We start from the raw sequence: 25,867 nt of genomic DNA on the forward strand, positions 1-25,867 counted from the left end.
GCTCTCGTGCTTACACTGCATGAAGAATCGGTTGCCCAGAAGTACAGGGCTCATTTTCAAAACCTTTGACACGCTCGACTCATGCCTTGATCTACTCTCTCTGCTGAATAATTGGAGTAACACTGTTATTTTCGTGCTTAAAAATAAACGATTCTACACCAAATGATGTACTTTTATGTCTTTATACAAGTTTTTTATTTCAGAAAAATCATGTACTCAACAATTGGTAACTGTTTCTAATTACAAGCTTTGTGACTCCGAGATTTGCTGTGAATTCGGAATTTGAAAATATTTCATGAGACGTCTGGTACAGGATTGTTGCAGACTATTTGATGTGGTGCCAAAAATTTCATAATATTTCAGCTACTCCTATACCAAATGTTTATTGCGAAAGTTTTTTAAAAATTGTTTGAGTAACGAGAAAGCAAGAATGTGTTTCTTATATCATTTAATACAACGTAACATGAGATCAGATCAGAACGTACAATGTTAGCATAGAAATAGAACATAAATAATATTATAGTTTTACTCCTTTGGATTGCATATACGTACGTGTAAAGGTTTAGGGATGGTATTTGAACAGAAATAGTTTTTACCTCCATTGTTTTTCTCACGATCTTAATTTTTATATCAAATTATCTATTTAATATCTACATCGACACATTCTATACCAAAATACTGCCATCAAGCTTATGTTAAGAGTAGTATTCTTGGTGGTATTAGTATGCCAATAGAATTGATTGGTAAAGTTTTTTCAAATTCAGGTCATTATGTACATCGCCCCATCGTAATCCGTAAACTTTCATAGCCGGTAGTAGTACAGCGAAAGAATTCCAGTCAGCAAATTAAATTTTTCGGACCGTGCGTAGGAATGATTTTGCGATGTCCATGGATGAAATTCTTGAAATTTCTCCCGCACCCGGTTTTGAACTTCTTTCTTCTCCTAAAGGAAGTTTCCGAAGAAGATTCTTTCCTGATCTCTGAGAAGCAACAATAATTTTTCTGATACATTGAATATCTAAGCTAGAGAATTCGTTCAATATTGTACAGAAAATTTCAAGTACATTGCAAACTGTTGAAGATTGAGATTTTGACGAAAGAATGAAAATCCTTAAAACTTTAAACTATTACGTTTTTATTCGTTCCCTTATCATCACACAGAGAAAGAGAATTGCTACTTTCTTCATCTTGATACGGTTGAGGCAGCATAGCTAGACCAAGTTTTGAACCACAGTGAAAAGGAAGTATGTGTATCATAAACGTCAACGGCTCACGAATAATCAAATTATTCTAAACTAGATAGTTGGCCATTAGGATGGCTAAGAATGGCAATATTGGACGACACTCCATAATTTTTATGATTTTTGATGGGACTGGGATGGTAGCACAAATGGACACAATTAATTTTATGATCACTGTCTGCCTATAACGCACTTTTCAAACATAGTGAAATTAGGTATGAGTATAATAGAATACTCACAATCAGTGTACCATTTTTGTAACAAGCATTGATGGGTTTATGCTTTCAGCTCTTAAGAAATCGGCGATTAATATATTTTCTCGCAAGTCACGAAGCACTGGCACAACACAAATTGCACTACAAGTTTCATGTCTAATTTTAAGTGGAATTTAAACGAACACTTTCATCATGGATATATGTTTTTTTGGCATCGGTACAAAAGATGTAACGATGCCAATTTAATCAGTCATGTAGTAACAAACTATCTGTTAAATGGAAATTGAATATATTTCTGTGATCTTCTTCAAGCCTCAGATTCACTTCTTTCTCATCTTTTTGTTTATTCCTACCTCTATCTTGTTATGACATGAATGAGGTCATTAGAAAAATGTTAATGGTTTCGTTAATAGATGATGAGTCTTTTCCTTTGCAGAAGCACTAATAGCTATATTTTGACTGACGAATGTATTCCGTCCTTTGTAATAAACAAATTTAATGCAGGTACGTGTATTACAATTGCATCAAAGGTAAGTAGGCGATTAACTGTCAGCCTCTAGTATTTCAATAAATATCGATAACAAGGTTACCATAATTTAGAAATTTTTTGTCAATTTATCAGTTTCTGAATACAATGTCTATTATGTAGGACGTCTATGCTTAAAATTACGACGAATGCTTTATATCAGGGGAGAATATTGTTTGCATGAGATGTGGGATGGTGAGTTATTATTGGTCTGAAAATGAGCAGTTTGGCAATATAGAAAATAATATGTCATCTAATAAGAACAAACAATTTCATTGAAATCAAAACAATCCCAAATTTGCTTGTAATTCAATATGGTTAATAGCCTATAGCGGAAGTTCAAAAATCTTCACGTGTTACTCAGGAAAATTTTTAAATTAATTTATTCGCAATTTCAAACACATATATGTAGAAAAATAGAATGAGGATGAAATTGTCTACTCATACAGAGATGAATATCATCTTCTGACGCACACTGCCTCATTTTACGACAGCAACTAAAATAAAATTAACCAAACTGGAAGGTGAACCCATTCGGCAGACCACCGGCCTGAAATTGATAACCACCGCCGTGATGTCCGAAGAAGGTTTGGAATATCGCATTCGGATCCATTTCTGCAACAAAATATAGAGGGCCGCATCACAATTGACTCACAGAACAGAAAATCACGTAAAATGGTCATTTTCTCGGTGATTTAAAATACTTTCATGTTTACAGGGTCGGCGAATTTCTGACACCAAACTTAACTACCATCATTTCCCCCAGGCTTACTGAATGAAAGTTATAACATTAGCAAATGCGTTCCTCCAAAGAATATTTCAATATTCAATCAATTTTGAAAAAAATCCTGCAAGAACTCAGTTCAACCGAAAGAAAACGCTTACCGTGTCCTCTATCCATGTCCTCTAAATCATGTCCGTTGTCATAGCGCGTGCGTTTTTTTGGATCCGATAGAATACCATATGCCTCTCCTACTTCTTTGAACTTTTTCTCCTGTTCTTTTTTCTCGCCGTCTGAGGCATTTGCATGACGATCTAAGCCAGAATACAGACATAAATACTACACGAGCAAAATAGTATAAAGATCTGCTCCACCTAATCTCATCAGTACACACTATTCAAGAAAATATGATTTTTAATCGGACAAAGTCTTTGAGTTTTGAGAAATACAAATAAAATTCAAACTGCTTTGAATCAATCTAAGACATGCGACGTTCAAATTATTGAGTATGATAACATTCCAATGAACGTGAAAAAACTGATAGTTAATTATTCTTTACCTCTCAAAAATTAAACTAGTGAATGCGTAATGAATCATCAATGAGCAGTGAAAAATAAGAGCTAGCTCACTTGTTGCTAGGCGATATTTTATCGTTTGATGAATGTTTGCTTGATGAGCGATTTACCTGGGTGATGCACCATAGCTCTTTTTCGGTATGCTTTCTTGATGTCATCGGTCGATGCATTTTTGTCAATACCCAGAATTTTATAGTAGTCTTTCCTCTTTGATTTTTTTAGTGCAAACTTGGCTTCTAGTAGTAGTCTTTTATTATCTAAAATCAGTCATACATTCAACTTGAGCAAAACTTTCAAAATGTGCCCCATATTTGAAATCAAGTTACACAACCGTAAGAGTTGAACCAGATGGCTATGTAACACTGAATGCAATATAGCAGGGGTAAAATGCAAAGTATAATTTACCTCTACTTTTGTCCACTTTCCAAGCTTGCTCGTAGTCTCGAACGGCTTCTTCATATTCTTCAAGCTCCATATAGCACGCAGCTCGTTTGAGTAAAGCTTTTTGGTAGCCCTCGTCTAGCTTCAATGCTGCAGTACACTCCTCCATAGATTCCCTGAATTTTCTCAGCTTGAAAAAATGTATTGCAGCTTTACAATGAAGTGCATGACATTCTATCATTATAATTCGTATCAGTTATTTGACGTTGTGCTCTAAACACCTCCCACAAAAAATTTGATGCAAAGGAAAGAGATTCGCTTGGAAATAGCTAAAGTGACGTTAAGAAATATTCAGCCACATGGGTACTTTGTTAACAGTCATAATATTTGGTCTGCTTACCTTTGCATATATGAGGGCTTTATTGAAGTGTAATTTAGCATTAGCCACAGTATTTTGGGGGTCTATTGTCAAAGCCTCTGTATAAAGATCAAACGCTTCTTGATATTTTTCCATTTTGAACGCAGCATTGCCCTCTTCCTTTTTCTGTTTTAAGGATTTTGCCCTCTAAAATACGTAAATTGTCATTTGAAATACACAAGAGTCATGATCTTGCATTAGATAAAAGAAGAGTATTATATAAGTGAATGAAAATGAATGAAACTGAGATTGCGCATTACTTTGTATATATCAAGTGCTTTGGAGTGGTCAGGTGCTAATCGGAGAACTTGCTGGAAATGTACGAATGCTCGGTCTACATTGTCTTCATAGTAGAGACACATACCACGTACATAAATTGCATCCACATTCTGTTTGTCGATATGCAGAATATCACTAGAATAGAAAGATCAAACAGTATAAAAATTTTGAGACCGGTAATTCAAAGAATATATGTGCAGGTTTGTACATGGTCAACTCACTTTGCTATTTCCTGTGCTTCTTGAAATCTTTTTAAAAATACTAGGCATTTGGCTTTTCGCAGTTTGAATGCTGGGCAGGCAGTGCTTACATCGCAGCAGCGGTCCATGCAATACACCACCTACAATAAATTTTAATAGTCAATGTTGGTCCGATTTTTTAAAACACTTGCCATTAAATAATTCGAATATCTCACTTTTCGGAAGTCCTTCTTAGCATATGCGACATCAGCTTCTCTTAAAAATTTCTCCAAATGTTCCAGGTGTTTTTGCTCTGGTTGAATACGACTATTATTTGAGTCAAGTTCCTGTAATTTATTCAGAGCTGTCTTTGCTCCAACAATATCCCCAACTATTAAAGAGCATTTCACAACTCTTGTGTAAGCCTGAAATAATGACATCATTGATCTTCTAGGGTGCCAATGTACTGGATGGCTATTGAAAAATATTGTTATATAATTGTTCCAAGTGTGGGGGCATGGGTTTGAATTATCATAAAATTTTAGTCTTGAAGAAGTATGTGAGGCTACCTGTTAATTTTATGTTAAACATTTAGGGGTTGGGATATGTGACTGGAACATACCTTTATAAATTTTGGATCAATGGCAATACATTTTTTTGCATCAGCCAGAGCATCGTGATATTTATCAAGCATCATATAACATGCTGCTCTGTTGCCATAGTATGCCGGTGCATCAGGGCACAGCTCTACAACAATCGGAAAAATCAGAATTTGAATCACAGGTTGTAGAACTGGGATTGATCCGCAAATAGCACACATGGACTCTGGCTTTTATCTCATCATTTCTGGATGAAACTTACCAATAATTTCATTGTACACTGCCAGCGCATCCTTGTATCTTTTGTTTTTGTAAAGTTGATTAGCAGTTTCTTTTTTCAGTTCCGCTAAGCTGTAAACATTTTCATATTTTTTCAACATATTGTCTTGACTTCTAAGTCAAAGGTTGCACTCTTGTGAAAGCGGTTTGCTCACTATTTCTAAAGAGCCATAAATAATCAATTTTACTCTCATAGTGTGAATTGCTCAAGGAAATGTCAAATGAATATTACAAAAAAAAAACTCAGAAAAAATTAAAAAATGGTAGATGGTTCAAATTTCAATAATCTTTTTACAACTAGCTTTGTTAATAATGAATATCAAGTGAATAATTGCACACAAAAATGTTTGATAAATTTTTTAATTATTTTAAAATTACTATTGATAGAGTACTAAGCATGATGAATATTGTGGAATATAAGCAGAAAGTTTGGTAGAGTGCAGAGAAATATACCAACAGACTTACGATACATTAAACACCTGATACATGGTTTACTCCATATTTCACATGCATTATTTTAGGGATCGAAACATCAAAACAATTAATGAACTCGGGAAAATGAATGAGCAAACTATGACAGTTTACTATTTCAGCAAGTCGCATTGTAATGAAAAATGAAATCATACTACAGCCTAAAATTGTTGCTAGAAGTCATGCCCTTGGAATGAAAATAAGAAAAGAAGTATGCTACAGACTACAGACTATTTTGCATAAACGAAATTAGAGGTCACAACAGTACTTCTATGCCACTAATCTGAGGCAGAAGTGAATGTCATCAACACAAGATATTGGGAATAAATAGTCATCTAACACCAGACTCAAATATTGTAAAAACAGTAAAATCATCTGTTATACAAATACAGTGCACGATTATCTAAGATGACAAAAACATATTTTCCAAGTTGCTTCAGAATTTTGTAATGTAATTTTGAAATCAAGCATGGTTTAAGGAATATTTAGTTCTATTGGTGTTTGAAACTTCAACCCATAACGATTTATCTTTGCTTTTGGACCTGGAATCTTGCTTCACAAAGTGACATTAATTTCTTAATGTTTCAGTGTGTCAGGGGCTTTATTCTTGAACTCATAATCAGTAATACATAAGCTGTGTAGCATATACTAGAATTATGTGATACAAGTGTATTGTAGGTGTGTTATATTTGATCAAATTTAAAGACAGTGAAGGTTGAAATTTTCTGTTGAATTGTTAGGTGACGATGACATAGGTGTATGCAAATGACGATGATGATAATGATAACATAGAAACGGGAAAAGCACGCATATATTTAAACTTGTGACAAAACGATATCACAAGAAAAAAATCTTTCACGAATCACCATGAGTTTAAACATGAGAAACAAAGAAGGAAGGAATGTTGGAAGAATACCAAATAGGAGTCAGTAGTTCAATGTTTCAGATGGCATCAATTAACGAGACGCAGTACCTGAAGCAGCCAATTATTGATGATATACTTACTTTCCTCTTGACATCGGCTCTGCTTGGGGATCAAGAATTTCGTCACATTCCCAATCCACGTCGCTCGGTTGTTCAGCCATGTTCGAGGTGTTAATATTAACCCGGTAATTTGCTCAGCGATGGTGTCGAATCAGGGATATGTTAACCGTGTTTTTACTACAGAAACACGGCAGTTTAGAACCCACTAAAAGTCAATGGATCTGCTGTTCCCCTTCGCCCCTGTGGCAAAACGCACTACGATCGAGGGTCGTCTTCTTTGACAACCACGGTGTCAGCGATAAGATGGCAGGCTATTCTATTCGAAACGTGCATTTGCATAGACATAGGAATAGTCGCCATCTGCAAACAGCATCATCGAGCTAAACTGAATTTGTTGGTGATATATGGTAATATCCCCTTTCTCTTTGGACGTGACTGAATTTGGACGATCCAAAATCGGTTTCTTGATGGAGTCAACAAATTCCATTCAGATACTTCAGACCACTGAACTATACCATATTTCAGACCTATAGAATTCGTTGAACGGAGACGTTGACTGAAGAATATTCTTCACCAGCCTGTGCCTGGGTTTTTATTCTGTGATTCCACCACTAAAGCAACACAAAACTCCCTAAAATGAATAAGTTTAGTTGTCAAGTTGGTGTCATAAATATGTCAAAAAATGTGACAAATATAGCATGGGTAATCCACAGACCACAGATAAATCTTCAGCAAGCATCTTCAGTCAACGACCAGAGAAATCCCTCCTACGACAGCGTGTCCTTTTGCCATAGATACATGTTATCCTTATCAAGCTTGAATCAGGAGGAAACATAACAAGATGATTAGAATTATGATTAGTATAAAGTAGGAAGCATCCTTACAGTAGAGCTTAGAGCATCAGTAGAACAACTACAGAACCAGTTTGTATGCATTCTCCAAAAAAGACAACTCATCATCGATTATTTGAATAATCATCTATGTACTGTAGCAGTGTATCGTGAGCAGTTCAAACCGTGGTTCAAACACAACGGAAGGTGCGTGGGCGGAGGAGGCGTGACAGAAGATAAAGTTAATCATTTCACGCCGGAGATTTGTCAGAAATTGTAAACGAGTTGTCAAAACGTACTCGTGTCAAAGTCTGAGGAGAGCAATTTAGGTGAACTTTCACCGACTATCAAATATCTAGCTATGGAGACTTATGAGAGTGTTCTGTTGGTGAAATCTGAAGTTTTTGTCTTCAAAATACCGCCAAGGTCAACGAATAGGGGTTATCGGTAAGGCCACCCTTTATTGACAAATATCTCATCACCTAATTTCTCATGTAAGTGACCCATTTCACCTATGTAGATGTTTTTTTCGCGACCTGCAATTACCTTAGGTGCGAAGAAGAAAGTAACGGAATCAGTTACTATTCGGCCATGAATATCCTCCCCCTTTTGTGCCCACAAAATGCAGTCAAATCCAGCATATTTTGCTCGTCTGTCAAGTGGCCAGAGTTCCAGATTCTCCTAAAGTACATGACAATTAACCCAAATTAACAGACCTAAAGGACTTGCTTCGATGATAAAATATCCTTCTAGATGATCCATGCAAACAAAATATTGTTGCAAAGAAATGAAAATATAATTTTTTCTTCGAATCAGGGCAGCTGATTGGAACCTAGAGGAGCCCTCATGGACAGGGCGTATGCGATTAGTATCACAGGGTGATGCCGTGACCATAAAACTTGAAGATAAGGTATCTGGAGAACTTTTTGCAAAGTGCCCCATTGATACCTATCCTGGTATCGCAGTTGAACCAGTCACAGACTCGTCCAGATATTTTGTATTACGGATACAAGATGATAATGGGAGATCTGCCTTCATTGGAGTTGGATTCTTAGATAGATCAGATAGCTTTGATCTCAATGTTGCTCTTCAGGATCACTTTAAATGGCTGAAAAACAGAGAGCAAATCGAAAAAGAAAAGGATGTACCCAAGCAGGAGTTGGATCTCAGGTTCAAAGAAGGAGAAACCATAAAAATCAACATGAAGATCACTGTACGTACACATGTTAATTCATTGTATCTGATTAGGTGATTCTGAAAGCTCCAAGAACTATGCCTAGATGAAAAATCTCTGGATATTATGTCCCTAAGATTATGTGTTTCTTTCATCTTTACAGAAAAAGGATGGCAGTGAGGTTTCCTCAAAGTCAAAGGCACGGGGAAATACTGCTCTTGGCCTACCTCCGCCTCCAGGTGGTGTAAAGATAGCTCCACCTCCAGCCAGAACACCGACTTCGTCACCAGCCCACAGGTCATTTCAGATTCAACCAAATCAGCCAGCAACTGGTTCTGAATGGGGTGAATTTGCAAGTGCAACCCAACAGCCTTCCGCAACGGCTCCAGGCTCAGTTGCAAACGCAACAAATGCTAGCTGGGTGCAGTTCTAATCGAGAACAGAGAAATCCTGTTGCTCAGACATAAACTAGATTAGGTTATCCACATTTATTGTTTATCACATTGCTTTGTTGAGTAAAGCACCGGTTATGATACGACGTACTCCGAGGTTTCCAATCCATTTTTCTTTAGATACTGATTTTTTTGTGGCAACAAGTTCGATTTTAGACAATACAAAGTATTTATTTTGATCGTATTTTCGAATTTATTAATTCGAACTTTTGTCCCTACTTGATAATTCGGCTAAATTGTATTGAAAATTTGTTTGCTAAATACTTCATACGTAACGCCATAGATATCTATGGTAATGCTATGCTGTGTTGCGCCAGCTTTCTGTCCTCGAATTTCTATCTGAGTAAGAATAAAAAGAATATTAATGTTACTAATATACTTAGCTTACTGACTCAATGTCAGGAATGTATAAATTCTGCCACCAAATCGATATCAGTATTTAGGGTGATTCCCAATATGTGTTCTCGACAGTGATTCAGTCGTTGCTCTTAGAATTATATATCTTATTAATGTAATTAAAGTATCGCTTGTGACTTATTTTATGATTGTCAGGTGAAGGATGCCTATATCTTTAGTGTAACTGCGAATTTCACTAAAAGTATGACTTGGAAGTGATTTATTTTTGGAAATTTTTTGTTCTGAGCGAACAATTGACAACACGCCACGTTGCACAAATTGTGAATCACTCGCGTTGTAGAGAGAATTTTCAGAGCGTTCCTCGCAAAGTTATTCCGTTTCATACAAGGCCTGAATTGTTGCTAGCTTTCGATGTTTGTATACACTACAAAAGTTGAAAAATCATGTTAGCCTAGACGAATGAGTTGTGTAATCGTAGGTACATAAACCGCTGTGTGTATGTATCCAATATACCCTCGTATTCATAATATAGGTATATGCACATAGAGGTGTACACAACAGCTAACTTAACTGTGTTGCTTTAGTATTTAAAGAGAAAAAAAAAATAATAAAATTATAATAACATGGAAGTTGCAATTGATAGCAGCATGCTGAAAACATAATGATACAAGTAAGACTTATTATTAATAAACTTTTTTAATCTTACTTGCAAGAACTAGATGTTATTTTGAAATAAAGTAAGAATATTATTAAATCATAAGAGGTACCCCGTTACATAAAAATTATATTTTACAAAAATAAGCAATTGAGTGCTAGATAAATTTTAATCACGTGTTCTTAGCAGCAAGTCCCATTAGGCGATGCATTGAAACTTAAGATACCTGTACGAATCATTTTTGTACACCGCCCTCACCATTTTTTCTTACACACAAAGAATAATTTAAAAAATTATATCCAGTGAACTAATAGCTAGTTTATTCATTATCTAGACTGTATGTAGAAACACATGAATGTATGTATGTATTGTACACTGACCGTCATTAATGGCTACCCGGCATTTACGTGTAAGGATATATTCTCACACGTAAACATCGGAAAGCCATATTAATACCAGTCAGTGAATGTGCACTAGAGTGGTCCTTTTGAATTTTTTAGACCAACTCCCTAATTATTAGTTGCACAGAAATACCGATTCAAAATATCGATTTAGAGCATTACGAATTTTCTTTAAGTAGGTACAAATCAAACAAAATGTTTAAAAATTATTTTTGAAAATCATAAAAAAAATTGTGCGATACGTATTCTCGATGGACTTAAGAGCTTAAACTTTTGGGGTTTTCTTTCTCGTAATTGGAACCATTCAAGAGATTGGTCTGAAAAAATTAAAAACACCATTTTAAAAACCACTCTAGTGTACACCATATATATTGAACTCGTATATCAGAGACTAAATATCTGTGTATCGTGACACAGCATTGGGAACATATCTGGTTGAGAAAATTCAATAGAAAGTCAAATTAATAAAAGTGGTTTTCTTATGTTTTTCTTTGAGAAATGAGTGAAAAAAAAAATGTACAATACATCCATATGCAGTATGGTTGAATGTGGATAATTTTATTTATCGTTGAAGCTCAACATCAGCAAGCAGGCAGATTCAATTGACTTGTGACTTTCTAGTGTACATGAATAATCATGGCTTTTTGTTTTCTTCCTTGGATAATGATGTATCCGTGTGTTAATATAAAAAAACGAGGTTGATTAGTAACTTACAGTATGGTATAGGTATAGGGACATGTTACGGAAAAATAAAACTAAACAAAGAGTTGATGAGTTCCATTCCATGGTATATATTTACTTCAAAGAGACAAAGAGTAAAAACTATACAGTCTGTGCGTCGCAAGATGGTCTATTATCATACATATAATATATTTATGTGTACCGACAAGTTAATGTTGGGTCCAATTTACGGCGTGAAGCACTGTAGCAAAATAGAAATGTTGTTATATTCTATTACATTATATATATTTATGTCTGTCAATATAGTAATAATAATAAACTGCATAGTTGATACGTTATCGAAGTAATCAATACAAATAATGTTAAAAAGAAGACTCAATAGGGAGTTAAATTATTATTAATATTATTATGGCTACCAATAAGGTGTTTTACCATAATAGTCACAACACTTCAAAAAATTATCCGCAACGTTTATTCCTCGATACTCCGAGGCGTAAACTACGCATAGCTAGCGCCCTGTTAAAATGACGCGCAGATCTCTGAGGCTGTTCTGATGCTAGACTGGATTCTTCATCACACTCAACGCTACTTAGAACAACCAAAAGTACTCCTAAAACCTGAAAAAAAATAATAATCTTAGATATTGAACGTCAGTCACTACTTCAGCTTCATGATTGTATTAATTTTCCAGAAGTGCCGATTACCTACCAGGCATACAATTATTAGGAGCGTGTAAGCATGTACACTTGCTGCTGGCAACGATTCCACTTCCTTTAAAGCTTCTGCCGCATCCATCAAATCTGGTTTCAACTCCAAAGCATGTCGCAGATGTACAGCTGCCTCTTGGAAGTGACCGTAAGCCTAAAGATAGGAGAATTTGTCATTTTTTAGCTTAATTTGATTCTTGAAACACCAATCTGAGTATGTCCAGTGTTATTCACCTTGAATATCTGGCCAAGGGTGAGATACTGTTCCCATGCATTACGATCAGGTGGTTGGAGCTCTAGCGAACGTCTCGCCAGGTAGGTAGCATCGTCAAGATATTGCAGAGCTAATAAAACTCTTGCCAAATTCAACAATACCTCAGCATTGTGTGGGTAAACAGCTAACGCCCGTCTAAAGCATTCTATGGAGCGTTGTGCGTTGCCCTTTATACGCCAAAAATTACCAATTTGATTGTAGAGTTGAACAGACTTTGGTTTCTGAAGAATGAATTAAACAGTCATTTACTATGAAAGTTAAAGAAGATGAAACAAGACTCAAAACTGTTGGATGACGAATGGAGTAAATTGTTATACCTCTCTTTTAGCTTTTTTTAATCGTTTTTCAAGCAAATCTATGTCGATGTCCGTAACTTTGGCACCTTTCTTTCTGAACATTAGGGCAACATTGGGTTCTGGCACAAGAGGATGCTTATTTCTGTTAATAACCCCAACAAGATTGTCATAATATGTGAAATTAACAGGTTTTCCACAGTCCAAGATTCCCTCTTCACATCGCTGGACCAAATTGCAAGTGAACTTTTCTGCCGAGGTTCGAGATGTTGGAGGAAAAGTTTCGGTCACATTTGGTGTATCCATCAAAGCAAATGACGATAGCCGTCTGCCAAGGGGACCAAATTTAAGGGTTTCTTAGAGCTGAAAGAACGGCAACCCACACGCAAACACTAACTACGGGTGAAACAGAAAACTACACTGGATGGAGATATGTTACATCGCACTAGCCAAAATCAAATCAATAATACATTCAGATAAAAACATGTAATTTTAGAAACTATATAATTGGGAGTATAATTCAGCAGAATGTGCAATTAAGGGTAAACGATAGAAATTGATCAACTATAGAGAACAGAAATGCAATTAAAACTCAATTCAAGTTTTCTGATTAAAAGAATATTTGTACAACAGAATCCACATACAAAACTCTAAGCTATGCCATTTCAGCATACTCTTTCATAGTTGTCTAAAAATCCACTTTCTCAAATAGCTGTGCAATGTGAAAGTCCTCGATCAAGTCTCCACACGAGAAATTATCCTACGCCTTCAAAAATTTGGAACAATCTTACATTTTGTTCAGTTATCGAAATTCCAAAGAGGATGAATTACGAATCACTGAGACTTGTAGACACATAACATTGCATATGCGTAACCGTTTAAAGAGCAACTATATATTTCGAGTAGCAAACTCTCACTAGCTCTACCTTGTAATAAGTATTTTCAATTGATTACCGATCATAGCTTCCACCGATAAAGTTTTTGCAATCATTGCAAAATATGTCTAGCTTCTGATTTTTATCTTCGGAGTCAGTTTTGCTCCATCCTTGACCATTCCCTAGGTTAATGGTACTTGCCAAAATGTCAAAAATTGGGTCTTGATCCTCGGTTGCAGAGACCTCGGAAGCTTTGACGACCTTGTCTGCAGCATTAAGTCGCCAGGATGTTCGCGAATTAATAAGCTTCACTTGAATAACCAGAAAATAAAGTGCGTAAATAATGACACGGGCACGGGCCCACATCTCGGGCAAACAAAAATTTTCCCAGTCTTTACAAATCGGATTTTCGCCTTTCGGCTACATATACCGCTTTCTGCTAGTCGCTGTACAATTTTACTGTATACAGGGTGACGAATAAACCTTGGATAAACAATCGTCTTTGACTTACGGCTGTCTTCCAAATCGAAATTCTTGCTGCTGTTGTCAGCATAAAGCAATGTCATTGGCAGGATTTAAATCGACAAGCACGATCACGCGACAGGAACTGTGAATGGAAAACCAGCCGTATTGTCGTTTCCGTTCCAGCTTGCCCGGGCGACGTATCAGGTCGAGCTTCGTGGCAAAGAAGGTGGCAGATCGAAATATTAGAAGATGTATTTCGCAAGCGTGATTTTGAGTTTATTCTGCTTTCTGGCATCTACGAATGCCGGTGGGGAGACTTTAGTCCTCCTGGATAATTTAGCGATTCGGGAAACGCATTCAATATTCTTCAAATCGTTGCACGGTTCGTTAATATCCTTATCTTGTGACACCGATCCCTGAAATTATTCTCTAGGCTCCTTCAGAGGCTTTCAAATAATCTAATGGTCAAACTTTGACTTTTATAGTGAATACTCTTATTCACAATAGTTTAGAATAATATCATCTTATTTTTACAGAACGAGGTTATACCTTGACGTACAGATTGGCCGATGATGCTAACCTGGTCCTGTCCAAATACGGCGAATATCTATACTCTAATCTAATAATATTTGCACCTTCAGTCGAAGAATTTGGCGGAGTTTTAAGCATCGATGCTGTAACAGACTTCATTGATGGAGGAGGAAATGTTTTAGTCGCTGGATCGTCTCAGTCAGGAGATGTACTCAGGGAATTAGCATCCGAATGTGGGTTCGAAGTAGATGAGGAAGGTGCAGCTGTCATTGATCATATGAATTATGATGTGTCAGATGCGGGTCAGCATACTACAATCGTAGCAGATACCATAAACCTCATTGATGCCCCAGTTATTGTTGGAGACAAAACAGTGGCTCCATTACTTTACCAAGGAACCGGACTTGTAGCTGACGTTGAGAACCCACTAGTCCTTCAATTGCTCACTGCCGCTAGCTCTGCTTATTCTTATAACCCGGATCAACCTGTTAAGGAATATCCACATGCTGTAGGCAGGAATACTCTTCTGATTGCTGCTCTTCAGGCACGAAATAATGCCAGGGTATTGTTCTCTGGATCTCTCTTCTTCTTCAGTGATGAAGCTTTCACCAGTTCTGTTCAAAAAGCTCAAGGTAAGAATTGAGACCTTCAAATCAGCCTGAAATTATATTACAGAATCCCAATTTGCAAAAAATGAATAAGAATTTGACATTTTTTTTAATCTTTGACCAGTTCTTTAACTCAAATATTGCTTTCAGGTGGTCAGTATTATGAAAAGTCCGGCAACGAGGCTGTTGCCAAGGCAATGTCTCAATGGGTATTCAAAGAGAGTGGTGTTATACGCGCATCATCTGTGAGCCATCACAAAGTGGGTGAAAAGGATCCCCCGACAGCTTACACAGTTATGGATGATGTTGTGTACACGATTACCATTGAGCAACTAGCTGGGAATAAATGGATCCCATATGAGGCGAACGATTTGCAGTTGGAATTCGTCAGGATAGACCCATTCGTTCGTGCAACACTCAAGAGGCTAACTAATGGTCGTTATGAAACAAGATTCAGAATCCCAGACGTCTATGGGGTCTACCAATTCAAAGTGGATTACAACCGTATTGGGATAACACATTTATACAGTACAACGCAAGTTTCGGTGCGACCGCTACAACATACTCAATATGAGCGGTTTATACCAAGTGCATTTCCCTATTACGTCAGCGCCTTTTCTATGATGGGAGGTGTCTTTTTGTTTTCGCTGGTCTTTCTCCATTACAAGGATGACGCCAAGTCGAAAGCGGAATAATAGTGATTTCAGTTGCATAAAAAACTTTTTTATCCTGTTCCTGTTTCAATCTGCATCTGTGTCCTTATAAATAAGATGTACATCTTTTACACTGATCAACTAGGTCTAAAATTGCATATACCACCATGACATGAATCGTGTCATTAAATCAGTTCATATTCTTATGAACAGATTCATTACTCCGACAAAAAATGAATTTCATACATTCAGCTGTCTATAAAGCAATAACGTTTGTCATCACCTACAGTTGTCATTTATTGTACAACCTCTAGTTACTGTAGCTAATGTATAAACTCATCGAAATAAATCCATCATATTTCTAGAGTTGCGAATTATTCATTTTTAATCTAGTATAAATTTCTCGTTGATCCTGATTCCGCAGGAATTTTGAATTGATAAGGTCTGTGTCAGTAGATGCATCAGCGATCATCTCTAGATGTCACTAGTTAGAATGCGATGGCGAAGTAAGAAGCAAAAGAAGCTAGGGGGCCTAGCATTCGCAGAAGAGGTAGAGGCAGGAGGCAGTCGTGTAGGTCGAGGAGGTGTGCTTTTCGGTATTGGTGCGGGTAGCGAATATCTTGCCTGTCCAAAGGCCAGAAAATATGTATCTTTATTGGTAAGAACCATTCGGCATTCGCAAATTGTTGGGCCTAAGTGATAAACAGTGAAAAGTACGGTGCCTTGTTGTGTTTCTTAGTGTAAATACAGGGTGATTATCGTTAAACGATATTATAATATAGCTAACAAGCTACAGATGGTCACCGAAAACGAGAAGTCGTCCAACTTCCATTGATTGTATTTATAGTCTTACGATTTATTTTTACGTACCAGCGTTTTTCAAAAAAAGATGCATCCGCCTGCCGGGTAAACAGATATCTCTAATGTAAGTTTATCACTGATTCTTCTATAAATTAGCAATATACCGTAAAGGCTGTTTTTCATATCGCACTTTTGTGGACGTGTTACGCATACCTGTCCGTTTCTGTGTGGGTGGGGAGCCTCAATGGAATGCAACCTTTTCGTCGTTTTAGGCATAAATCCCTGTCTATGTTTTTATTTTCCATCAGGGAGATTAAACGAACATCCAAAAATACTGTCAAACCGTAAAGCTCCCTCCACGTTATGAGTGCTTCGCAGCATAGCTAATTTCAATATTTATTCATATTTCATGACACCTTTTAATACTACTCCAGCACACAGTTCAGGCTCGCAAATATTCGACTCTGTGAACTGATAATCCAACAATCATTCGCAACACCTCATACAACTCCTAAATGATTCACACCCATCGAATGACCATATATTCACATCACTAATACACTTTTTATCACTCTAGCGTATACTTGTTAACTTAAGTGCTATCATTATTATCGTCATCATGTTGTCATCATTACTTTTATGAGTATAATGGATCATTAAAATTATTCTTAAAGAGAAACAATGTCAGGAAGAACTGGTATTATTCCTGAAACTGTGAATAAAGAATATTACTTAAAGATATAATGAATACATAATATTAATTTGTTTTGGTGTTGGTTAAATCCCCAGGCTTAGAATGTGTTTTGTGTATGTTCCTAGCGTGGTGGTGTGTCCCTATGAGGTGACGGAACGTACCTACTACCCGTGTAAACAAATCTTCGGATGTAGACAAACAAAAATAAAGTACAGCAAAGATATATATAATCTACGTCGATACTAAAGAATGGAGTCATTGGTGGCAGGACGGAGACGAACTGCCACAAGGCATTCAGCCGAGGATCAGGCTCTTGATCAAATTGCCAAAGAGGTACCACATTATTTATCATAGCCATGTATTATACTTTACCTTGTTTGTCAAATTTGCTAACTTATGTAATTTTTTGATGCAGAATTCAGACCTTATTTAATTGACTTTATAAGATTGTAGTCTGTTTAGAGATTTAGTCTTTTCAATCCTCTAATACTTATCCCGATTTATTTATATTTGAAATTAGATACCCATTAAGATTCAGAAAAAGTTGACCAATCTGTGGAGCATCTTTCCAGCTATAAATTAGGCACAGTTCAGAATGGAGTATAATATCTCATATTTTTTAAAGCAGTTTCAGCTCATTTTGAAGTTCAAATATTGAATTCTGCCTGAAGCATACTCGAAAGTGCTAAGAACCTGTTATAAAAGAGTTCAACTTATAAAGCCTTCAAGAAACCCTGATTTTAACAAGAATTAACACAATTAATATCAAATATTGGTCAAAACGAGTTCTTGGTGACTAATCACTTGAAATTTAGGCTCTAGGCTGAAGCCTAGTCTTGCTCACAAGTAACTTGTCCTCGATCAGTTAGCAGTTAATCTGAAACTTTCTTGAATATAAAGCAGAACAACAATGGATTTGAATGAACTCATTTTCAAACATTATATGGTAGTTTTTCCAATTTTTTGGTCTTAAGGCAAATTATAGAACAATGTACTCTAAAATTTTGGCTATAAGACTATGAAAAATTTGTCCAATAATTGTTTTTTTGCTCTATTCCTTATCTACTTCTGATTAAGAGTATTTTCACTTCAATTGTTGGATATGAATATTAACAACGCAGCTCACAGTTGAATGTAGTATAAAAGTTTGAAGACGGAACAAAGATTGTGGAAAAAGGATATACATACATACATATATGTTATCTCAACATAGTGAATCACACAAGGTGGTTGTGCAAATTTAGGTTTACTGAAGGGGAAACAGACTTATGTGTAAGTTAGATAAGAGTTACAGTGAGCATTAGAGTATTACTGAGCCGTAACTTGACTGTTCGGCTATAATGTCCAGTTAGTGGTGTGCTTTGTGTAGAACACAATTATTTACTGTTTTTTCTTACGTGTTTAGTTTATTTGGTGTTAGTTTGCTTTAAAAACGATTAATTTAATTAATTCAGCTTTTTCCTCCTTTTCCCTGTCCAAGTATAGGAAAATATTTTATGAACCTCAAACAAACCTAATTATGCTGCTACTGATCATAGATAAATTTTATTTTAGGAGCCTAAATTTCAACTTCCAAAAAATAGTAATTGAACAGCAATTTCATATTTGTGCAGAAAACAGACTCACCTTGAGTACTAAAGTTCACTATGCCAGATATTTATCAGGAGAACAAACTCAGTCAACTCAGAATCATTACTGGAATATTAGTCTTACACTTTTACAGCTTAACGTATCTTGGTCTTATAGCCTCTGTGTTGATTATCTTGATCACGTTGAGTAATGTATCTTCAAACATGGATACTTTCTTAGTTTCTTTATCCAATCCTCATGGACTGGAAAGAACAATAACAATGATATCTACGACACAAACGAGCTGGTCTGAGATTCTGAGGAAATGATCGGGAATGGACTAGTTGCTTAAGATTATTGATGATATTGGAGATTCAATGACGAATTCCTATCAAAATAAATGTGAAAACTTACACTACCTCTGCCACTTGTTTTCCGCTAAATTTTTCATCCATATCTGTTATGGTATAACAAATAACAAACGTCGTTAATATTGCATATACCTTTCCAGGCAGAAGCTAGATTAGCAGCTCGACGTCAAGCCAGAGCAGAAGCTAGAGAAATCCGAATGCGGGAATTAGAGAGACAGCAAAAGGAAGCTGAGGAAAACGCTGATAGAGTTTATGATATGTGTACTGGTGAGCAAATGAAAGTTTCTATCCCATGCTTTTATTAATTTTTATCGACTTTGACTATGACACTTAGATACTAAATCAATTGAATGTTTGAAAAGAAAAAAAAATTTAGTTAATTTTTAAAGACATAATTACAGCTGATGCTAACCGAACCATGAGGGTGACACCTGATCCTGTGAGAACATCTCGCCTCCTCAATAATTCTAACAACTTTCAATCCAGTCGAAGGTCTTCGCAAGATTCGTTGGAAGATGCTGGACTTAATAGAGATCTTAGGGTAACTACTGAATTTGTTGAAGATTGACCAAGATTAATTGGGAAACTAATCATATTATTGAAGCTATTTCTTGTAATTATCCCTACACACGATTTGCAGTTCCCATCTGGTAAAGAACATACCAAGTTTGCATTTTTTTATTAAATCACATTTTATCAAGTTTCATATGACCATAATATGTCAATTATTCATAGACGTTAAGGTATGACATTATCAAATTTATTTCAGTTAGAAATTAAGGAATTTGAAGAAAAGTTCCGCAAGGCTATGATTACAAACGCGCAATTGGATAATGAGAAATCAACTTACTCGTATCAAGTAGATCTACTAAAAGACAAATTGGAAGAGTTAGAGGAAACAACGGCACAACTCCGCCGAGAGCTTAGAGAAAAGAATCGGGAAGCTGAACAATTGAAACGTGTAAGTCAACGGTTGAAAGAAGATTTTGACGTATGCAGGGTGCAATTATTGGAACGAGATACACTCATACAGGTCAGTTTGAGTAGGTCATACTACATATCCATACAAACTATAAGAAACCACATTGAAAATTATCTTCTTCCAGGAAAATGGTCTTGTGATAGTCGAGGATGAAGGTGATGAAAACGATTCAGATTTGCCAGATAATGAACCCCGACCAAGGAAAAGGGTATTAGTCAGTACAGAAAGTGCAGACTTGTTACAAAATGCTGGTGAAGGTTCTTTAGGTATGTTTAAACTTAAATACATATGTATATTTGTAGTATAATTACCCCTGCCTAATAACAAACCAAGTCCGTTTTTATTCGTTCTCCATATTTAAAATATCCTTGTACCTTTATTTCGCGTTAGATGTCCGGCTCAGAAGGTTCGCGTCGGAAAAGAAAGAATTACAGGATGAGATCCGGCATTTAAGACTGGAGTTGGAAGATGCAAAAAATCGTGTGAGATCAGAAAGGTCGCCAGGCTCAATGCTAGGTATTAATCACTGGATATGATTCAAGTCTTGGGTGATTTATCCGTGAATGTAAAGGATAAGTATTTTGACTAATCAGTCACTCTCTTTTTTGTATTGTTTTTGTAAACAGGAAACTTATCAGATTCTGAAGATATTCAACGGGAGGCTAATAAGCACTTAGCCGACTACAAATTCAAGTTGCAAAAAGCGGAACAGGATATGTCTACATTGCAAGCAACCGTTGCAAGGCTGGAAAGCCAAGTGATTCGATATAAATCTGCGGCAGAAGCTTCTGAAAAAGCGGAGGATGAATTGAAAGTTGAGAAGCGCAAACTACAGCGAGAGGTTAATAACAATAATTTTGACAACACGGTCTCAACATATAATTGCATTTCCCGGCTACGTTGCTTTGAAAATATGATTTCAATTTACAGATGATATCTGATTATTTTGACGAATGTCACTGCCAGTAAAAAGAACAGGGTAAATGGGTGAGCGTAACCCAAGTGTTCCTTTTTTTTCAAACCTTTTTTGCTCTCTCAAACGTTCCCGAAGACCGATGGTTTCTACTGTGATGCTTGTTATTATGATTTTCCAATACCTGACATTTTATGAGCAGACTCTTGAATGTCCGTGATCAATGATCAATGACTAATTTATACATTTTTTTGTATCATCAAAGTTTCTTTAACTGATTGCCCCCTCATGTCGATTGATGATGAAGTTTGTAGTCTAATTTGTATTGTTAACTCAAAAAATGATGATACACATCTTACAACGAGTCTATGTCGCCTGTTTCAGGTACGAGAATCCCAAGGGCGAGTAGAAGAACTTGAAACAGCGAATTCCCACTTACAACGGAGACTAGATAAACTTAAAAATGCCAAGTCTGCACTTCTGAAAGAACTTTGACAAGTTAATTTGCTCGATCCAGCTCGTTAACATTACCACTAGTTTGGTTTCAATAATTATAATTTCCGTTGCATAGAGTCGTAGGTCCTTGAATGATCCGAAATGCAGCGAGATGTGTTATAGGATATGAACGTAAAAATTAACATCAACTGAATATTCAGCTGAGATAATCTGAAGGTTGCGGAAATGAAAACAGAAAATAGACAGCAATTAAATCAATTTGTAAGCGCTCTTGCGTATGAATGCGATTTCAGAACGATGCTATTTAGCCGATATTACTACAAAGAATATTAGTCATTGAAATCTATTTCTAATTTATATTAATCAAAGGCCATATTTGATTAACATTCAGGTCTGGTTCATGAGAGTATCACGCTTTGTTTTTCCCCTAACAGAGGTTGGCAGATTGGTCTTTTATTATCCGCACCAACCTTGCGAATGCCATACTACGCTACTGCTAATACAAAACACAAGAATTTGTTTAATTTAATATTTTGTAATTATTAACTTATATAAGATTATTGTATTTTAACGATTAGTGGTTTTTTTTTTTGTTACCTTCATCACTCTAAAATGGTATTACATCGAAGAACAATGATTATGTTTAACTTGAAAGCAAATATGAAACTATCTAAAGTGATCATATTCATTACTTGATTGACTCTGCATGTGATATCAACGCTACCCGAAATTTTTTAATTTCACAAGTTATTCGTAACCTGTGAATGTCCCTGTACAGCCTGATAATGCATTGAAGAAGATTGAATAGAATAAGCATAGTCCGGTCGAACCTTACCTTTTTTTTCAATCCTTTCTCGATTATTAGGAGGGGAAGTTGAAAGAAGCAATTGTCGTTGATTCGACTGAAAGTTTTATTTGGAATCACTTCAATGTTGTGTTGTTCAATGTGCACATTATATTTTCGTGGCATAGCATATATGAATGAAAACACCATTGGCCAAGTTCGATTCTAAAAAATACTGCAAGTATTGAAGATAAAACCTTATAACTATAACTTAAAACTTTATGAGTGGCCAATAATTTGACATCCATGTGCAAAAAGTCATTTCGTAATTGACTGACTTGTTAGATTCCATCAAAAACTATTTAAAGCAACAAACCATTACAGGTAGAATGTTAGGAATATGAAATCTAAATAGTTAATATTATCGGTTTATAGTCTATGTGGTATGTTGAACGGTACTAGAAGCTTGGCTCTTGTTAACTGCCAGTTTATTTCAAATGCATCACCTTGAAAGTACATGGTTGATTTGTTTTTTCATAGAAAACTTTTCACTCATCTTGTTTATTCTACATTTATTCATCAGCGTTCCTCTCAGATCACTGAATATAATGGATATAATGTGCTACTGCAGTAAAATCCTAATGCTACATATCACTTATGCTAATAACGTTGTTAAATCATAACATATTTTGGAAATGAATAGTTATTCTATATAATTCAACTTAATTGAGTTGTGTAAATAATTCAATATAATGTATTTATGTCGCCACTTCAAAGAAACTGAAACAATATTCAATCTGAGTCACTCGCCTTTTGTTAGCGCTTTGTCTTTGCAGTCCAGGCAGGACTCAGTGGTTCAGTTAGTGGCTTAGTTGAACGAAGAAGGACTGCGGGCTTGTAAACTGGCATAGGTCTTGCTTTAGTCTCAGCCATTTTCCTAATTTCAGTGCGTTCGCTTTCAGCTCGTTTCAATTGTTCCATTTCTGCTTGTTTTCTCATCTTTTCTGCCTCGCTTTCTTTTTGCTTGATCTTCTCGTCAAATTCCTTGCGCTCTTTTGCCCGTATGTCTGTATTCAAATGAAATTCTGTCAATACTTTGGTAGTGCCCTTTTGATGGAGCTGATTTTTATCACCATTGGGCTTAGACATTTCTTGTTTTGGAAATGCAATGCAGGTGTTTTTTGCAGGATTTTGATTTTCTTGATTAGCTATGTTGTTTTTAGCAAACAAGCAGTTTTTTGAGCCACTTCTAGCTATTGGTAACATAGAAATGCGCCCTTTCTGTGGCTTGTGTCCGACATTCAGATTCTCTTTTGAGATCCCACGGACTAAGACTGGTTTGAATTCTGGCACTGGCTTTGCCTGGAATTCTCTAGCTTTTTTGTCTTCTTCAATTACATTTTTGATGTAGTTTTCCTTTTTCTTCATGAGATTTTTATCTCGTTCTTCAAAGCTAAATGGACAGGGTTTCGTCTTAGGCTTCGTGTTGACTGATTCTCTAGAACCTGTGAGCATGGGCTGTTTGAAACATGGGACTGGTCTTGCATGGAAGGTAGCTCTTGTCTTCTGTTCTTCCTCGGTCAGCAGCTTTTGGATCTTCTGCTCTTTTCTCTTCTGTAGTTCTTTGTTCCGCATTTCAAAACTAAAGGGCGTTATTTTAGTTACGCTTTGTTTAGCGGTTGTAATATCCGGCACACCAAAGTTAGAAATCTCAGCATCTTTAACTGCTAAACCTTCTTCGGTAGAAAATACTGATGGTACAGTTATCTTCAGTCTAGCTTTACGATTTGATTTCTTTTCCGTGGTTGGAACATTCGAAGTTTTCATCTCTACCAATTGCGAAGAGTTTGGAAGTTTTGTTGGCTTCTTCTCAGTAGTCTTAGATGCTGAATTCCGTGATAGACCTTTCATAGAATTAGCTCTGGCAAGATGTTCTCTTAGAGAATTTTTCTTCATTTCTTCCATTTCCAATCGTTCTCGTTCCTCTTGGCTCAATACTTTGGTAGGTCGTACTCTAGATTTGCATCTAAGAGCAGGTGAAATCGGAACTGTTGCAGAGATACATGACTGTCGCAATTTTTGTAAAGGGCCTGGCTTCGGACCCTTAGAACTGACTGATCTAAACCTCTCAGGAGTACCAGTTTGGAACTTAGAAATCGCTTCTGCCATACTCACATATTTATTAGATCTTCTGCGATATTGTGTTAAACTTCGTCGACGAAGTTGGCAAGTTGGAAATCTTGGCTGTTGAACTTCGCTTCGGCCACTTGATCGTTGTATTATATTTGAAATGCCTTGCACACGCTTGGCTGGAGGTTCAGCTGATATGGGAGATGAAGATTTTGGCTGTGCTTCAATAGTAGAAGTTTCTATGCTAAACTGGGTGTTGATATCTGCCTGCTCTGTTGATTGTGCTAATTTTATATCAACTCCAACAGCTCGTTGCATTTTGATATTGTCTGGCATCAGATTATCCTGGTCTGTTGAATCCAGGCATAATTGACCCTCCAGTAAAACTGAGGCGGCCTTAGCTTTGTTTACCTCCTTCTCAGCTAACTTAGTTTTTCGAAGCCACATAGGAATAGGATTGCTCGGAGTTGATGGTGGACCAAGATGGCGCAAAGATTTTTCAGAGGTGACTTTGTTTGAAGCAGTTGGTGTTGCCATTAACTCAGATAATGTGTTTTTAGCTCTATGAGACCGTCTCGAATGTTTAACAGAAAGCTGCAGGCAAGCCATTGCCTCGCTGAGAACTTCATCATATGTAGTTTCTTTTAAAGTAGAGTTTTTGGTTAATTTTGGAGATACAACTTTAACAGGCGTCATTTTTGCTATTTTCATCTCATTGACAAGGGAATCATTATTCTCCACAACAATCAAGAGATTCACATTGGGATTATCTTCAATTGTTTCTGAGCTTGGAGTGGTAGGGCATGTAGGAACAACCTCTTTTATTGGTTGTCCTGGTTCGAGCTTGAGATATTCTCGATCGAAGTAATTATCATCTGGTGTTTCAGGACCTGATGCAAAGTCTGCCCATTGAGGAGCATTCAGGTGCCACGTACCATCCATGGTGTAGCTTTGTAGTAAACCGGTGAAATATTTTACAAGGTGATTTGAACGAAAGATCCCAGATACTTTGAAGTGTTTCAGATAAAAGCTGCAGTTCCTGTAATCATAATTAAAGAGCAGCTTCAAAATAGTTTCAATTGACATGAGCAGCGCCAAACAATTTCGGATTGACAGAGGAGTTCTCGAATTTTAGTGGTACACTGTGGTATTCTGACAATTGTATGGTACAAGTCGAAAAAGCTTACCTTTTACCTCAGTGTAGAAACCAATTTTCACAAAATACGCGGCATAAGCAAAGAAAACACAAATGTTATCACGATCCAAACAAGCTGCCAGTTGCTTCATTCGTCGTACATAAATTGCAACGGTCAAAGACCGTGCTCGTTTTGAAATTTCTTACG

The 25,867-nt window shown here is 36.4% G+C and overlaps 6 protein-coding genes across 16 annotated transcripts; 3 read left to right on the top strand and 3 right to left on the bottom strand.

The window, feature by feature from the left end:
• Positions 1-168: 168 nt before the first annotated feature.
• LOC105688349 (dnaJ homolog subfamily C member 7) lies at positions 169-7,770 on the bottom strand. Of its 3 annotated transcripts, none has more exons than XR_007278017.1 (13): positions 7,584-7,724; positions 6,890-7,499; positions 5,397-5,485; positions 5,158-5,282; positions 4,772-4,960; positions 4,578-4,696; positions 4,338-4,491; positions 4,060-4,224; positions 3,684-3,849; positions 3,389-3,535; positions 2,868-3,017; positions 1,481-2,597; positions 169-980 (listed from the first exon to the last, which is right to left on the bottom strand). XR_007278017.1 is itself a non-coding variant. In XM_048653955.1 (13 exons), the coding sequence occupies exons 3-13, from the start codon at positions 6,967-6,969 to the stop codon at positions 2,491-2,493; spliced, it is 1,491 nt and encodes a 496-aa protein (XP_048509912.1). In that variant the 5' UTR covers positions 6,970-7,499; positions 7,584-7,683; positions 7,753-7,770; the 3' UTR covers positions 169-2,490. The 3 variants fall into 3 exon arrangements, 2 of the variants coding, with proteins under 2 accessions (XP_048509912.1, XP_048509911.1); XM_048653955.1 differs by adding an exon at positions 7,753-7,770 and having other exon boundaries at positions 169-2,597; positions 7,584-7,683; XM_048653954.1 differs by having other exon boundaries at positions 169-2,597.
• LOC105688353 (NECAP-like protein CG9132) lies at positions 7,654-11,751 on the top strand. The gene is made up of 4 exons (XM_012404548.3): positions 7,654-7,795; positions 7,860-8,145; positions 8,515-8,911; positions 9,036-11,751. The coding sequence occupies exons 2-4, from the start codon at positions 8,060-8,062 to the stop codon at positions 9,303-9,305; spliced, it is 753 nt and encodes a 250-aa protein (XP_012259971.1). The 5' UTR covers positions 7,654-7,795; positions 7,860-8,059; the 3' UTR covers positions 9,306-11,751.
• Positions 11,505-14,085, bottom strand: LOC105688352. Its single transcript, XM_012404547.3, has 5 exons — positions 13,647-14,085; positions 12,717-13,020; positions 12,360-12,620; positions 12,127-12,279; positions 11,505-12,035 (listed from the first exon to the last, which is right to left on the bottom strand). The coding sequence occupies exons 1-5, from the start codon at positions 13,931-13,933 to the stop codon at positions 11,877-11,879; spliced, it is 1,164 nt and encodes a 387-aa protein (XP_012259970.2). The 5' UTR covers positions 13,934-14,085; the 3' UTR covers positions 11,505-11,876.
• A 112-nt stretch (positions 14,086-14,197) lies between these two features.
• Positions 14,198-16,190, top strand: LOC105688350 (dolichyl-diphosphooligosaccharide--protein glycosyltransferase 48 kDa subunit). The gene is made up of 3 exons (XM_012404544.4): positions 14,198-14,414; positions 14,569-15,195; positions 15,322-16,190. The coding sequence occupies exons 1-3, from the start codon at positions 14,282-14,284 to the stop codon at positions 15,864-15,866; spliced, it is 1,305 nt and encodes a 434-aa protein (XP_012259967.1). The 5' UTR covers positions 14,198-14,281; the 3' UTR covers positions 15,867-16,190.
• Positions 16,191-16,340: 150 nt separating this feature from the next.
• Positions 16,341-22,436, top strand: LOC105688432 (leucine-rich repeat flightless-interacting protein 2). Of its 9 annotated transcripts, XM_048653958.1 has the most exons (10): positions 16,341-16,749; positions 17,445-17,652; positions 19,400-19,526; positions 19,649-19,800; positions 20,029-20,292; positions 20,366-20,507; positions 20,632-20,757; positions 20,868-21,082; positions 21,172-21,228; positions 21,539-22,182. In XM_048653958.1, exons 2-9 carry the CDS (start codon positions 17,569-17,571, stop codon positions 21,208-21,210), a joined length of 1,149 nt encoding a protein of 382 aa, XP_048509915.1. In that variant the 5' UTR covers positions 16,341-16,749; positions 17,445-17,568; the 3' UTR covers positions 21,211-21,228; positions 21,539-22,182. The 9 variants fall into 9 exon arrangements, with proteins under 9 accessions (XP_048509915.1, XP_012260181.1, XP_012260182.1 ...); XM_012404758.3 differs by lacking the exon at positions 21,172-21,228 and having other exon boundaries at positions 16,354-16,749; XM_012404759.3 differs by lacking the exon at positions 21,172-21,228 and having other exon boundaries at positions 16,355-16,749; positions 19,661-19,800; positions 21,539-22,436.
• A 67-nt stretch (positions 22,437-22,503) lies between these two features.
• On the bottom strand, positions 22,504-25,864 carry LOC105688431 (targeting protein for Xklp2 homolog). Its single transcript, XM_012404757.3, has 2 exons — positions 25,712-25,864; positions 22,504-25,563 (listed from the first exon to the last, which is right to left on the bottom strand). Exon 2 carries the CDS (start codon positions 25,464-25,466, stop codon positions 23,211-23,213), a length of 2,256 nt encoding a protein of 751 aa, XP_012260180.2. The 5' UTR covers positions 25,467-25,563; positions 25,712-25,864; the 3' UTR covers positions 22,504-23,210.
• Positions 25,865-25,867: the final 3 nt, after the last annotated feature.

The sequence above is a fragment of the Athalia rosae genome, chromosome 4 (genome assembly GCF_917208135.1).
Source record: "Athalia rosae chromosome 4, iyAthRosa1.1, whole genome shotgun sequence".
In the NCBI taxonomy this organism is placed as follows: Eukaryota; Metazoa; Arthropoda; class Insecta; order Hymenoptera; family Athaliidae; genus Athalia; species Athalia rosae.

Coding starts and splice junctions, on each gene's coding strand:
- LOC105688349 (XM_048653955.1), bottom strand. CDS start 6,969: ATGGCTGAACAACCGAGCGACGTGGATTGGGAATGTGACGAAATTCTT. Junction 5,486..6,889: donor GAGCCGATGTCAAGAGGAAA/GTAAGTATATCA, acceptor AAATGTTTACAG/CTTAGCGGAACTGAAAAAAG. Junction 4,225..4,337: donor AAGCACTTGATATATACAAA/GTAATGCGCAAT, acceptor TACGTATTTTAG/AGGGCAAAATCCTTAAAACA.
- LOC105688350 (XM_012404544.4), top strand. CDS start 14,282: ATGTATTTCGCAAGCGTGATTTTGAGTTTATTCTGCTTTCTGGCATCT. Junction 14,415..14,568: donor ATTCTTCAAATCGTTGCACG/GTTCGTTAATAT, acceptor TTATTTTTACAG/AACGAGGTTATACCTTGACG. Junction 15,196..15,321: donor TTCTGTTCAAAAAGCTCAAG/GTAAGAATTGAG, acceptor TATTGCTTTCAG/GTGGTCAGTATTATGAAAAG.
- LOC105688352 (XM_012404547.3), bottom strand. CDS start 13,933: ATGTGGGCCCGTGCCCGTGTCATTATTTACGCACTTTATTTTCTGGTT. Junction 12,621..12,716: donor TAAAAAAAGCTAAAAGAGAG/GTATAACAATTT, acceptor TTCATTCTTCAG/AAACCAAAGTCTGTTCAACT. Junction 12,036..12,126: donor TCCTAATAATTGTATGCCTG/GTAGGTAATCGG, acceptor ATTTTTTTTCAG/GTTTTAGGAGTACTTTTGGT.
- LOC105688431 (XM_012404757.3), bottom strand. CDS start 25,466: ATGGATGGTACGTGGCACCTGAATGCTCCTCAATGGGCAGACTTTGCA.
- LOC105688432 (XM_012404758.3), top strand. CDS start 17,569: ATGGAGTCATTGGTGGCAGGACGGAGACGAACTGCCACAAGGCATTCA. Junction 20,293..20,365: donor AACGAGATACACTCATACAG/GTCAGTTTGAGT, acceptor ATCTTCTTCCAG/GAAAATGGTCTTGTGATAGT. Junction 20,508..20,631: donor TGCTGGTGAAGGTTCTTTAG/GTATGTTTAAAC, acceptor ATTTCGCGTTAG/ATGTCCGGCTCAGAAGGTTC.
- LOC105688353 (XM_012404548.3), top strand. CDS start 8,060: ATGGAGACTTATGAGAGTGTTCTGTTGGTGAAATCTGAAGTTTTTGTC. Junction 8,146..8,514: donor TCAACGAATAGGGGTTATCG/GTAAGGCCACCC, acceptor TCTTCGAATCAG/GGCAGCTGATTGGAACCTAG. Junction 8,912..9,035: donor AAATCAACATGAAGATCACT/GTACGTACACAT, acceptor TCATCTTTACAG/AAAAAGGATGGCAGTGAGGT.